Genomic DNA, 12,387 nt, shown 5'->3' with positions numbered 1-12,387 from the left:
TTCATGTTGCATCCTGGTGAGTCCCTTTGTCAATATATCTGCTAATTGATCCTTCGAAGCCACATGTTGTGTTTTTATCAGTCCCATTTGTATTTTCTCTCGGATGAAATGGCAATTAATTTCAATATGTTTAGTCCTCTCATGATATACCGGATTGGCAGCTATTTGCAAAGTTGCCTTGTTATCACCGTACAATTCAACTGGTAGTATCACATCTGCTCCCAATTCTTTTAGCAATCCAATCAGCCAAACAGCTTCAGAAACAGCACTGGCCATGCTCCTGTACTCAGCTTCTGCTGAGCTTTTCGACACTGTGCTTTGTTTCTTGGACTTCCAAGAAACCAGTGATTCACCATACTTGATCAAAAAAATTGACACTGATCTTCTTGTGTTAGGACATGATGCCCAATCTGCATCACAAAACACAGAGATCTTATGCGATTTCTCACTGCTGAATAATACTCCTAGCCCTGGCTCCCTCTTTATGTACCTAGCAACCCTCATGGCTGTATTTCAATGAGATCTTTTTGGTTGTTGAAGGAACTGGCTGAGTGTTTGGACTGTATATGCTATATCTGGTCTTGTTAGTGTCAAATACAGCAATTTTCCTATTAGTCGTTGATACTGCCCCTTGTCTTCAAGTAGATTATCATCTTTGTTGCCTGTCAACTTATCATATTCTGGCACAGTAAGTTTCACATTGACTTCAAGAGGTGTCCAAGCTGGTTTAGCATCTCCAAGCCCCAACTTACTGATATGATTTCCTAAGGCGATATTTTCTTTTGTATTAAAACTAAGAAATAACCTTTAACCTTTGTAATCTGCTAAATTACCTACTTACCCTACGGAAAAAACTNATATCATCAACATAAACAAGAATAACTACTATATCACCTTGATGTTGTTTAATGAATAAAGAATGATCAAGACTGCTTTGTTTGAAACCTGACTGTAATAGAGCTTCTGTTAATTTCAGATTCCATTGTCTGCTGGTTTGCTTCAATCCATATAGGGATTTAACAAGTCTGCAAACTAATTGAGGTTTGCCAACTGTCTCCCCCTGACTTGAAAATCCCTGTGGCATCTCCATATAGACTTCATCATCTAAATCTCCTTACAAGAAGGCATTGTATACATCCATCTGTTGAATATGCCAATTGTGCATAGCAGCTAGTGAGAGCACAGTTCTGACAGTAGCAATCTTGACTGCGGGGGAAAATGTTTCATTATAGTCAAGTCCTTCCTTTTGACTATAGCCTTTGGCTACTAGTCGAGCTTTAAATCTTTCAATTGCTCCATCTGCTTTAAGCTTGACTTTGTATACCTATCGACACCCAATGGGGGTCTTCCTTGGTGGCAAAGAGACCAACTCCCAGGTGTTGTTAGCTTGTAGTGCTGCTAGCTCTGTCTGTATTGCCTCTATCCATCGAGCATCTTTGCATGCCTCATAAAAGGATGTAGGCTCAGATATTGCGGAAAAAACCCCTAAATATGCTTTGTGAGAGGAGGATATATGATCATATGTGAGATAATTGGCCATAGAGTGAGGTTTCTTAGCTGGCAGAGGCACTACATAGTCTGTCAACCACAATGGTTGTTTAGCCACTCTTCCAGATCTCCTTAAAGGTGTTGAAGTATCTGATGAATAGATGGAGGGTTCTTCAAAGATTTCATCCTCATTGGCTTGGGTGGAAGGACCAGGTAAGTCACTATGTGGTACTTGATTGTCCACAGAGGAACCATTGAGCAGATTTGTATCAATGGGCAGGAGATGAGATGGTACATTTGTTTCTTGCAAATCAGTATCTACAGAGGCTTGAGGCTGCAATGTCTCTGCTACAGAAGTAGGTATGTTAGAATTAATATCTGCAAACAAAAAAGGATTGTTAGAGAAACCACCTTCCTGACAGGAAGTTGGTAAAACAGGCCCCTCGATGTCCTTGAAAGGAAACACTCCTTTTTTGAAAACAACATCCCTATTGATAAAGAACTCCTTTTTCTCCAAATTGTATAAAAGGTATCCTTTGGTGACATTAGAGTACCCCATCATCACTGCTTTAACTGCCCTGGGACTAAATTTATCTTGTCTCGGCAAAACACTAGCAAAGCATAAACATCCTAAAGTTCTCAAGTGTAGCATACTTGGTCTTTTGCCATGAAACAACTCATAAGGTGATTTCCCTTATAGGACAACTGAAGGTAATCTATTGATAATATACACAGCTGCCAAAACACAATGTCGCCAAAATCTTAAAGGAATGTGTCCCTGAAACCTAATGGCCCTTGCCACTTCAAGAATGTGTCTATGCTTCCTCTCAGCTACTCCATTTTGCTGAGGAGTATAGACACATGTTCTTTGATGTACTATACCTAGTTCTCTTAACAGACTAGTGAAGTTATGATTCACAAACTCAGTCCCATTGTCCGACCTTACTGTTTTTACCATAATGCTGAATTGAGTGTGCACCATTTTAAAGAAACCTTTTAATACAATGAACACATCACTCTTGAATTTTAGCAAAAAAATCCAAGTCACACGAGAATAGTCATCCACTATTGTTAGAAAGTACTTATTACCATCAATAGTAGAAGTGTTATAAGGTCCCCAAACATCCAAATGTAGTAGCTGAAAAATTTCAGTGCTCTTACTGTCACTAGAATGAAAAGGTAGCCTTGTGTGTTTAGCTAAAGGACAAACATCACATTTATCTATTAAATCTCTACAATTTTCAATAGGCAATCCAAGAATCTCTCTCATAGCTCCTCCAGAAGCATGTGCTAGCCTTCTGTGCCACAAAGAAACATCAAGTCCTTTCTCCTGTGCACTTAGCCCTTTACTCACCTCTTCTCATTCATCAGCAGGTAAGAAAAGGTATAATCCATCTTTCTCTTTACCAATCCCCTTGATTCTCCCACTTAAGAGGTCCTGGAACAGGCAAAAATGAGGAAAGAATGTGACTGAGCAATGGAGGTCTCTAGTTACCTTAGAGACTGACATAAGGTTGTACTGAAAATCAGGCACAAACAACACATTCTTCACTATTTGTCCCTTAGAAATTATGCAATCACCTATGTGTGATACCAGATTTATTTGGCCATTAGGCATGTGTACCTTCCTACAACTCCAGGAATCAAGATTTTTAATATTCTGTAGCATACTTAAATCTGATATCATATGATTAGTTGCTCCTGTGTCTATTATCCATTCCTTTCTAACTGTGTTGGCCATAAAAGATTGCATCATACCTGCCATGTTAGCCATTGTGTTTTGTGGAACATCTTTGTTCAGCATCATCATGATCTGGCTGTATTGATCAGCTGTGAATTGTGGTGGTTTAGGAAGTTCAGTCATGTATCCCTTGTCTGTTGCTTCAATTCTTCCTCCACTGGACCCTACAACATTAGGATTACAATTCTCAGCACTTACATTGTAAGTAGTATTAGCACTTATAGCATTGGCTCCTGATCCTCTTTTCTTGTACTTAAAATCAGTAGGGTATCCTACTATTTTGTAGCATGTCTCCTTTGTGTGTCCTTTCATTTTGCAAAAATCACATTGCAAATTCCAATTCTTCCTAGATCTATGACTTTGTCCCTGAAAGTTTCCTTGAAAACTTCCTCCTTTTGTAGTCATGAAAGTTGTGGCTTCTGAATTCTCGCTCATCATAGACACATTAGAGACAGCTCTCTAGCTTTCTCTCTCAATGATCATCGCATATGCTTTGCTAACATTAGGTGTAGGATTTGTCATAAGAATATGACTTCGCGCCTGTTCATAGTTCTCATTAAGCCCCATTAAAAACTGCATTAGCTTCTGTTTGTGAAGATGTTCAACAAATTCACTATCACGACAAGCTGGAATCATACTCTCATATTCATCCCAAAGCTCTTTAAGCTTAGTAAAATATGTCGACACACTATTAGTTCCTTGACATAAAGTTGCAATCTCTTTGTGCAATTGATAAATCCTAGATGCATTGATTTTATCAAAACGCTCCTTTAAATCTTCCCAAACTCGACATGCATCCTTAGCATATACTACTCCCGTTATTAACTCCTTCGACACAGAACTCATAATCCACCCCAAAACTATTGCATTACATCTGTCCCATTGATGACCTAGATTCTCTCCGACATCTTCTCTCTTCAGTGTACGTCAATTAGCCCTAACTTGTTTTTACCTAACAGTTGGATTCTCATTGCACTGCTCCAAATCGAGTAATTGTCTGATCCGGTCAGTTGAATTGACACAATCGGAGCTCATGTTGTGTCTGAGGGATGCAGATACAGTGCATGGTTGTGATCGAGTACTGTGTTCGCCATTGATGGAGGAGAAACAGAGAAAACAGAGATTCTTCTCAATCGATAGATTCAATTACTGGATCTACAATTTCAGCTCACAATCGTGGCATAATTGCTCTGATACCATATTGAACTATGGTTGAATGTGATCTCAACCCTAGATCTAAGAATGGAGGTAAGAGAGAAATGAAGAAGGAAGGAGAGAGCTTCGATATATTCAGAGAAGAAGAAATGAAATCGTTAGTTAACACTGTACAATAAGTGCCCTTATTTATATGTCTAACTAATCTCACTAATGACCCACTTAACTAATGATATTTACAAAAAGTCCACTACTAATTAAGTAACTCCTATTTCCATATTGCAGAATCTTTATGCATTGTTGTAGAGGTTTCCAGTAGTTGATCTCAGATGCTATTTGGTGGGAAATAAATCTAAGGTACTTTGAGGGGAAATGGAGAATGTAATTAGCCTTTAAAAGAGATGCTTTGTTTGTTGTTGCTAACTTTGTGGTGTAGCATGGCTGATATCGATTCCATGCTAAATTTCCTGAATTCTGTAAGCAACCTGTAATCAAAATGTGTTTTACGTGTAACTATCCTCCACCATCATTCACTTAGTGCTTGAGCATTTTCATTATGATCTGTTATTTCTCATAAGTTTCCGGTACTTGACTTTTATTTTGTAACAAAGGTTTGCTTGTTTGCTTTAAAAAGAAGCTTGTTTCCCTGATGGTTTAATCTTTTTTGGTCTTATTTTTTCTTGTTTTTTTTTTTGTGTTTTTTTCCTTAATTTACTGAGAAGAGGGAGTATTTATTTGGAAAATTGTCTGTCTCCTGTAGGTTTTAACTCAACGGAAGAAGATGCATCCACCTTTGACTCTACATAGGCACCCTTTATGTGCTGATGTAAGTTCCTCATGACGTTAAATTGGAATCAGCAATCAATCATCTTGTGCTTTTGAAGCACCAATTGCTCAATTTATTATGTCAATTTGTGGTCCAACACTTGATGGGGTGTTTTTATTCCCTTCTCTTTTTCCCTTTGTTCTTTTGTGAATAGCCATTTTACTTCTTAGCACTGCATTTTGCAGGTTTTGTAGGTAAAGTTCTAATATAGCATCTGTGTTAAGGAAATTAGTGTTTATAAGATGTATATACATTCCTTGTGGAAAATTGATTTTAATGGTTGTTTCTTTGCATGTGGTTATTCGCATTGACATGACATGTAGTCTTGACGTCATGATGTAGATCATAATTGCTGATTAGTTCAAGGTTTATGTGGTGCAGATTATAGAGGAGTTCCAGAAGTGTCACACAGACCACCCACTAGGAAAATTCCTTGGGCAATGCACGGATCTGAAAATAAAGCTTGACCGGTGCTTCAGGCAAGAGGTAAGGTTTCTTGCTTTACCTGTAAGCAAAATTGTAATGATTTTGAAAATTCATCGCTAATGTTCCCCGTGTATGAGCCGATAAAAGAGATAAGACGTCCTTTTGCAGAAAGCTATAAAGAGAAAAGCAAATTTTGAACAGAGCAAGAAGTTGAAGGAGAGGCTCCAGGCTTACAGGAAGGAAACTGCTGGCATGCAATCTTGACGCTGATAGGAGGTTTGTTTTTGAGACACTGTTATGCATTTCAACTCATGAACGGAAGTTTGGCGGCTGGGCTTGATTGAAGAAAGATTCGTGAATAGAATTGTCGCTTGTCTATTCTGATGTTTTCTTCGATCTCCAGTATTTAGATCAGTTGAAGTGAAATAATATGTATAGACACAAGAACTGATTAATTATAAGAGCAATGTATCCGACCATTCCATTTGGGCGGAGGTGGATCTGGGATTTGAACTCTATAGGTTTGAGTTCGGAATTTTACCACAACTCATTTGATTTACTAGGTTCGAAATCTATTATTTGTGCTTGTTTAGTGAACTTTTCAACACGTGTAAAGGGTCTGAGCCAAAACTATTGGGTTTAGATGAATTCATATCATATACACCATCATTGTATCTGGGTGCCCGGGAAATGTCAAAATAAAGTTAAAATATTATGGTATAGCCAGTTTTCACATTGGTCAATGAAAAATAGCCAGCGTTTATCAAGTCAATGAAAAATAGCCACTATTTTGCTGCAACAGGGACCGATCCAGTATAATATACGAGAGTTCTGGTGCATTTGTGTACGAACTCCAGCATATTATGCTGGACCGGTATACTTTGCTAACTCCTGTAAAATTTACGGGAGACTGGAGCACCAGTGCTCCAAACTCCAGTATATTATACTGGACAATTATACTTGCTGGAACTCCCGTAAAATTTGCGGGAGTTCCAGCATAATTATGCTTGAACTCCCGTAAAATTTACGGGAGTTCAAGCATACTTATGCTGGAACTCCCGTAAAATTTGCGGGCGCATTTTTCCGGATTTTGAACAGTGTTTTCGCTCAGATTTAAAGTGGCTAAATTTCGATGACTTTTGAAACTTGGCTATTTTTCAACGACCAGTGGTAAATCAGGCTATTTTTGAATTTCTCCCCAAAATAAAAGTACTGAATTGATTGTGTGTACTGACAGAAGTGCACTAATTTGGTCCTTTTGAGTTTTATCTAACATTTCTATTATCTGTTTTTGAGTTTTGGAACGACAGTAATATGGGGAAAGAAAAAGCAAATGCGAAGGAAAAAGCTGTGCATAAGTCAATATTTTCCTCTATTCCTGGATTATGATGAACAAGTCCACTGTAAATAAATTAGTCTACTGAAATTTGTAATTTCTTTGGAATTTTGGAGCCTTGAGTGCATACTCAAAACTCTAAATTAGTGTGGAGGACCAGTTGGACGAACAATTGCCATAATTTGTTCCACAAAAAGGTATTTTGAATTTTCATAGTTTTGGTAGGATGACCAATGTGGTCTTAAATGGACTGTTGTTGTAAGTTAAATGTAAGTAGTACTCCGTCTGTACCTAGGAAAATGAAAATGTGAGTAGTATTCTTCCTGTTGAAAGGGGCGGGGGGGGGGGGGGGGGGATGTAAATGGGAGAAAAAAGAAAAGCTCTAAAATAGGAAGGAGGAAAAAATGATCGTACTCTTAAGAGAAATGATTGTATTCCTTGGGTAATATGAAGCGAAATGTTCAGACTTCCAGTTTTGTTCCCTTTTAGAAGTTAACTGCTGGTAGTAAATAAGCAACCCGTATTAGGGGCGAATTGGGTTCGGCCTTTAAGATTTTAGCATTTATCAAAATTGTAATTTTAAAATTATGGTTTTTATCTACTATTTGTTACAGTTTAAGTGAATGTTTACACCTAAAATTATGTTATGCATCGAAAGTACTGGATTCAGATGAGTTCGGTGCTGCCTCTGCCTCTGACCAATATTAATTCCTGGACTCTTGCTTTGATATAAAAACAAATAAAAGATGCCAAAATGGCAACATATACTTAAGAGAGTCACCCTCTACGTACAAAAATCAAAGGGCACCTAATAGCAAGCACCATATATTGGACAGAGTTGTGGCCTGTGGGTCTCCTAATTGGTTACTCTAATATTTTTTTTAATTCAAATTTTATTTAAGGATGCTTTAGCATATTTACCCTTGTCCAATTGATACAATTTGACATGATGTAAAACAAATATGAAATCCGTAACCCATCATTTCAAGAATATAATGAATTCAATAATAAGAATATAATTTTTAACTCGTGTTTAAATTTTGGATCCATTCTATCTTGACGTGCTATCGACCAAAACTTTGTTGCCTCCATAAATAAATTTTTCTTTTTACCCACTCCATAAGCTGACATACCGAGGTAAAAATTTACTTCCTCCTTTTACCTCTCCAATGGGGTTAAGAAAAACTCTTCTGACATGTTAAGTAGAACAAGAAGAAAGTATTAGGAACTAACTTATCTCAATTACTTATTAAGTAGATTAGTAGAGGTTTGAAGATTAGCAATAATGAATCTGAGTTGATTCAGTCTTCCTATTCGTTTTATATTCTTTAAAATAACAGAAAAGGGGGCTCTTTTTGTTGAGATTATTGATATACATTGTTTTGTACACCATGTATTACATTGTATTTATTCTTTCATTTCTTTTATTCTTCTTACTTGTACGGTGCTTACATCAGATGTTAGTAGGTGTTAGTTGATATTAGGTATTAGTTGGGTACTATAAATAGGATATTAATTGTATATTTTCATTTGAGTTGTAAATAATGAAAATCAGCTCCCCTTTCTAGAAACTTCATTTGTGCTCTCTCTCTCTCTCTCTTTTGCACGATCTGTATTTCCTCCATTAGAGCTCACACTGAGCTCATGTCTCTTTTCCTCGATTACCTCTGAATTTTACATGGTATCAGAGCCCAGACATAAGCTTTAGAGTCTCGCAGTCTTATATTTTGTTCTTCTACTCATACGATCAGAAATTGATTGTTGATTTTGGGAATTAGGGTTTCTGTATAGAAATCGATCAATTAGTCGATTAATCTTAGTGATTCATCTTCGCTACTAACGATTTCATCTCAGCTGAGCTAAATCATGGCCGGAGAGGACGAAATTCCGGTGATGGATAAAACAACCCTAGATTCAACAAGTCTGTTGTACATGCATCCATCGGAAAGAGCTGGACCTATGTTAGTTCCGGTAGCCTATGACGGAACTGGTTATAGATCATGGAGAAGAGGAATCCTCAGCACTCTCCGTGAATAATAAACTAGGCTTCATCACCGAAAAATGTAAGAAACCAGATCCTGATTCTGTTAACCTCGACCAATGGGAGCGATGCAACGATATGGTGACTTCGTGGATCTTAAGCTCATTGTCTAAGGACCTAGCGGACAACTTGCAATACGTTAATGACGCTAGAGAACTTTGGCAGGAGTTGGAGGACAGGTATGATCAAACTAATGGTGCTAAGTTGTATCAGCTCCAAAAGGAAATAAATGATTTGAGCCAGGGGAATTTGGACATTACTGGATATTATACAAAGATGAAGAAACTCTGGGAGGAGCTCAACACGCTGAACATACATGCTAAATGTGCTTGCAAATGCACATGTGGAGCAAGAGAAAACATGCACAAAGCTGAACAGGACAGAAGACTGATTCAGTTTCTGATGGGGCTTAACGAAGTGTATACTGTGGTGAGAGGAAGTATTTTAATGATGAATCCTCTTCCAACAATAGCCCAAGCTTTCTCCAATCTCATTCAAGAGGAGAAACAAAGGGAAGTCAAGCCAAGTAACCATTTTTCAATGGATTCTGCTGCCTTGAATGCAAGTGGACCAGGAAATAACAACTTCAGAACAAACTATACTCAACAGCGGAACAATAACACAAACAGTGGATATAAGGGGAATCAGCTCAATAATAGACCTAGGCTATTCTGTGACTACTGCAAGGGGCCAGGATACACTAAAGAGAAGTATTACAAGCTTCATGAATTTTCACAGAGTTTCAAGTTCAATAAAGGAAGAAGAATTAGAGGAAATGTATTTGGGTCATCAAGTGAGGGTGCTGTAATGAAGGATGATGGAAATGGCTCTCAGGATCAGGAACAGGGTCGAACTATGCACAGTCTGACCAAAGAACAATATGGACAACTACTCTGCATCCTGGAAAGTTTTCAGGGAGGAGGAGACAAATCCACAAGCACTACAATCAATGGAGGAGCTGAGAACTTTGCAGGTATCTCAGCATGCTCTACTCATTTTGATTCTAATGATCATTTGTGTGATAGTTCTAGTCCAAATGATGACTCTTGGATTCTTGACTCTGGAGCCACAAATCATATGACATATAATAAATTACTGCTAACCAATATCAAAATTTTAGTTTACCCATACTTAGTCAGCCTACCAAATGGCTACAAAGTTAAGGTGACACTGATTGGTGATGTAGTTCTAAGTCCTAAATTCAGCCTCAAGAAGGTCCTTTTTGTTCCTAGTTTCAAGTTCAATTTGATATCAGTCCATTCTCTTATAGTTCAACTTGATTGTATTGTAGTATTTACCAAATATGTTTGTATTCTTCTACAGGGCCCTTCACTGAAGAGGCCACTGGAGATTGGTAAGGCCAAGACTGGCATGTACCTATATTGTTCAAGCAACCACAACAATGGTTCAACTTCCTCTAATTCTTCTAGTACATTCCATCCATGTCTTACTAGTAATAAAGATGAGGTACATTCTGCAGTCAACACATCTAGCTCATTTTCTTCTTCTCAATTAGCTAACACAAATAAACTAGTTGCTACTATTCCTGTTGCATCCACCATGATTACCTCATCTCATAGTAGTGATAGAAGTAGCTCTCTTCCACATTCACATCATTCTGTAAATAGTTCAAGCAATAAAAGTGACTCTTGTTTGTCCAATGTTCCCTCTACTACAGAACATTTACTTGATCGTTTGTGGCATAACAGATTAGGACATGTGCCTTTTGTTAAAATAAAAGGGATTTCCTCTATACCTGTCAATTTTGCACCCAAACAGCCTTTTCTTTGTCCCATTTGTCAAATGGCAAGACAAACCAGACTACCTTTCCCAGAAAGAACAACACTGACCACTAAGATTTTTGAATTACTACACATTGACTTGTGGGGTCCATATCATGTTACAATACATAACAAATATAAATACTTCATCACCCTTGTGGATGATTACAGCATGTCCACATGGACTCACTTATTAAGCTGTAAGAGCAATGCCCTACACACTATCAAGGCTTTTTCTGCCATGGTAGAAAACCAATTCAACACTAATATCAAGACCATAAAAACTGATAATGGTCTTGAGTTCACCAGCCTTGAAGCCACTTTATTTTTTTCAATCAAAGGGCATTATACATCAAAAAATATGTCCATATACACCACAACAAAATGATGTGGTGGAAAGAAAACATAAATACCTATTAGAAACAGCCAGGGCACTCTTGTATCGGTCAAAATTGCCCATGCAATATTGGGGAGAGTGCATACTGACATCTACCTATCTAATAAATAGACTACCCTCTTCATCACTCAAAATCAAATGTCCATTTGAACTACTGTACCTAAAGAAACCAAGTTACTCTCATCTCAGAAGTTTTGGCTGTTTATGCTTTCCTACCACTCTCAAAACACACAAAGATAAGTTTGAACCAAGATCTACTCCCCATGTTTTTGTGGGATATCCTTTTGGGACAAAAGGCTATAAGGTACTAAATCTGGCCACTAAGAAGATAAGTGTTTCAAGAGATATAGTGTTCTATGAAAGTGTATTTCCATTGCTCTGTCCACTAGTTCAAGTAAGGTATTCCCTTCATTTCCTCAAATGAAGTCACATCTATCAGATGAATTCTTTCCTTCCAATGATATAGGGAGTATTCCACGCTTAGTGAATGAAAATCACCATGAAGTGTCACTAGGGAACTTGACTAGGAGTGAGCCATTGTCTGAATCAGACCAGATTTCACCTCAACCTACTTCCTTTGATGATGACTCCAGATTATCTCAGTCACCCTTGGGCAGCCAGACATCAGGAACCTTTCTTGTTACTGACAGTCCAAGTGAAGTTTTCCTGCTGCTCCTCACAATCCAAATGTTATAACTCAAGATCAAAGCATTTCAGTCTTAAATCAGAATATAGCTTCAAGAACTTTGAAAATTCCTACTTATCTTAAAGACTATGAGTGTGTAATTCCCAAACTTCAGCACACTCATCAGAACCAATCATCCTCTCCAAATGATAGCCAAAATACACAGTCTTTTTCCTTCAGCACCTCTGTACCCAAGCCTCATGACAATTTACTTAATGCTTTAAATTCCACTAGTCAGCATTTGATGGGAACTGCCTCACATGAATGTGAACCTAGTTCATATGAGGAAGCTGCTGTGAAGCCTGCCTGGCAAGCAGCAATGAATCAAGAATTCCAAGAATTTTATGCAAATAAAACTTGGGACTTAGTTCCCCTTCCAATTGGAAAGAAAGCAATATGGTGTAAATAGGTGTGTAAAATCAAGCATAAGGCAGATGGTAGCATAGAAAGGTTTAAGGCAAGACTAGTGGTTAAGGGATATACACAACAAGCTGGGATAGATTACACAGAA

The 12,387-nt window shown here is 37.8% G+C and overlaps 2 protein-coding genes across 2 annotated transcripts; both read left to right on the top strand.

Moving 5' to 3' along the window:
• The first annotated feature begins 5,165 nt into the window (after window positions 1–5,165).
• Window positions 5,166–5,900, top strand: LOC109240061 (COX assembly mitochondrial protein 2 homolog). Its single transcript, XM_019406676.1, has 3 exons — window positions 5,166–5,210; window positions 5,592–5,696; window positions 5,805–5,900. The coding sequence occupies exons 1-3, from the start codon at window positions 5,166–5,168 to the stop codon at window positions 5,898–5,900; spliced, it is 246 nt and encodes an 81-aa protein (XP_019262221.1).
• Window positions 5,901–8,950: 3,050 nt separating this feature from the next.
• On the top strand, window positions 8,951–12,285 carry LOC109240060. The gene is made up of 3 exons (XM_019406675.1): window positions 8,951–10,706; window positions 11,658–11,851; window positions 11,992–12,285. The coding sequence occupies exons 1-3, from the start codon at window positions 8,951–8,953 to the stop codon at window positions 12,283–12,285; spliced, it is 2,244 nt and encodes a 747-aa protein (XP_019262220.1).
• The last annotated feature ends 102 nt before the right edge of the window (window positions 12,286–12,387 follow it).

The sequence above is a fragment of the Nicotiana attenuata genome, unplaced genomic scaffold (genome assembly GCF_001879085.1).
Source record: "Nicotiana attenuata strain UT unplaced genomic scaffold, NIATTr2, whole genome shotgun sequence".
In the NCBI taxonomy this organism is placed as follows: Eukaryota; Viridiplantae; Streptophyta; class Magnoliopsida; order Solanales; family Solanaceae; genus Nicotiana; species Nicotiana attenuata.
Note: the sequence above shows the minus strand (reverse complement) of the source record. Positions and strands in the feature narration are given on the sequence as shown.